This window comes from Condylura cristata, unplaced genomic scaffold (assembly GCF_000260355.1).
Source record: "Condylura cristata isolate star-nosed mole 26May11 unplaced genomic scaffold, ConCri1.0 scaffold00081, whole genome shotgun sequence".
NCBI classification, from domain to species: domain Eukaryota; kingdom Metazoa; phylum Chordata; class Mammalia; order Eulipotyphla; family Talpidae; genus Condylura; species Condylura cristata.
In genome coordinates, this window is record NW_004567182.1 from 240,833 (window position 1) to 242,593 (window position 1,761).

Below are 1,761 nucleotides of genomic sequence, written 5' to 3' on the forward strand. Positions count from 1 at the left end.
CACGCCCGGGCACGGAGGTTGCGGCTGGCGCCCGCGGGTCCACACAGCCCATCCTTCGCTCCGTGACCCCTCCCCCGCCCCCAGCCCCCATGGATGCTGTGCGGCGCCGGCACTCACCGCGATCCTCAGGATGGACGCCTTCACCGAGGTCCACCTGTCCTGCCTCCGGTCTATGACCAGGATGAACCCGACACCCGCATCCTGCAGGCTGCATCGGGGGAGCCACAGTTAGGGGCGCTGGCGGGCACGGGGTCCAGGTCCGGGGCCTCTCGCATCTCCCACCAGCGCCCCTGCAGGCGGGCGGGCGCCGTCCCTCACGGCCGGCCGCCTGGCATCAGCCTCCTGAGCGCCCTGACCGGCGGAGCCCGTCCTTCCTGGAGCCCGGGCTGGCGGGGCGCTGGGGCTGGGGGGCGCCCGCAGGCGGGGCCTCTGCGGGGAGCGAGCAGGAGGCGGCGCTGCCGGCTGGAGCGACAGGTGCAGCGCGCGGGGCTGCCTGAGGGACACCGGCCCCCTCCCCTGCCGCCCGCCTCCGCGGAGCCCACGCAGTTCGGGATGGGGGGGTGCGGGCCTTCGCCAGGCCCGCCGGGGAGTCTACGTGGGCGGCAGGGGCCAGGCGCGGCCCCCCACTCCCAAGCCCCAGCGAGAGCAGGGAGGGGCAGCAGCTGGGCTTCCTGAGCTGGAGGAGGCTGGGTGCCGCCTTGCTCCCCACGGCCAGGCCTCAGGATGGAGGGAGTCAGCGGGGCCCAGACCCCACCCACCAAGGGGCCTCTGAAGCTCCGCAGGGGTGCAGGGAGGGGCGAGGGCCCCAGAGCCCAGCAGCAGCTCCCAGCGCCCAGAGACACCCCCACAGCCGTGACTCAGCCTCAAATCACCCCACCCCCTTTTCTGCCAAAGAGAGGCTGAGCCCAGCTTCCCGGGTGGTGGGGGTGGACCGCGGGGTGGACAGTGCTTTTCCAGCCCACTGTGTGCCCGGCAGCGGGACCCTCGCTGGGTGGAATCTGAACATTCCCTGTGGGCCTGGCCCGCATGGGCACCGGGCGCCCCTGCTAGCACCCCCGGGCTTAGAGGCCTGTCCTCCCCGGCACCAGGCCGAGCGTCCAGACAGCAGAGAGCCGGGGCGGAGCCGGCGTGGGGGCCACAGCCCGGCAGCAGCGCCGGTGGCAACACCCCAGGGCGCCCTCGGAGGGGTGACTCACAGGGAGCGGCTGCCACCTGGCTGCGGGGAGGGCCCTGAGGTTGTGCAGCCCCACACCACCCGCGGGGGCACCGTGGAGCATGTAGGGCAGGTCAGGGCAGGGGTCCGTGGGGGCACCGCGGGGTGGGGGCGACCAGGCCTGTGGGCTGGGGCGGGGGCCTGGGTGTGAGCTGCAGGGCGCCCGCCTGCGGAGAGCACGTGGCCCAGGGCAGGAGCCACGTGTCTGCCCTTCAGCTGCAGCCAGCCCTGTGGGCGGCCAGGCACTGGGAGTGTCCTCCAGGCACACGGGCCAGCGTGTCCCCACGGCCAGCCAGGCCCAGCGGTGAGACCGGTTCCTCAGGAAAAGCCAGGCCCCCGCTGCGGTGCTAGCCAGAGTCCACCAACACCCTGGGCGACCGGGGGCTGGGAGCTCCAGCTGCTGCAGGGCCGCTGTCCACGCGGGTGGACACAGCGGTCTTCAGCCCACTGTGGCTGCGTCCAAAAGGGTGGCAGGGTCTGAGCGTGCCTCCCTGTCCCCGCAGCCTCCCCTGCTGCATGTCCTCGCCCGCACCCTGGAGGCCCTGACC

The 1,761-nt window shown here is 73.8% G+C and overlaps 1 protein-coding gene across 1 annotated transcript in view; it reads right to left on the minus strand.

Moving 5' to 3' along the window:
• MCF2L (MCF.2 cell line derived transforming sequence-like) overlaps positions 1-1,761 on the minus strand; it is a gene marked incomplete at its 5' end in the record, with an annotated part of 21,473 nt that overhangs the window by 18,292 nt on the left and 1,420 nt on the right. The window contains one exon of the mRNA XM_012734873.1: positions 118-213. Within this exon, the coding sequence (XP_012590327.1) occupies positions 118-213 (96 nt within the window). The remainder of the gene's footprint in view (positions 1-117; positions 214-1,761) is intronic.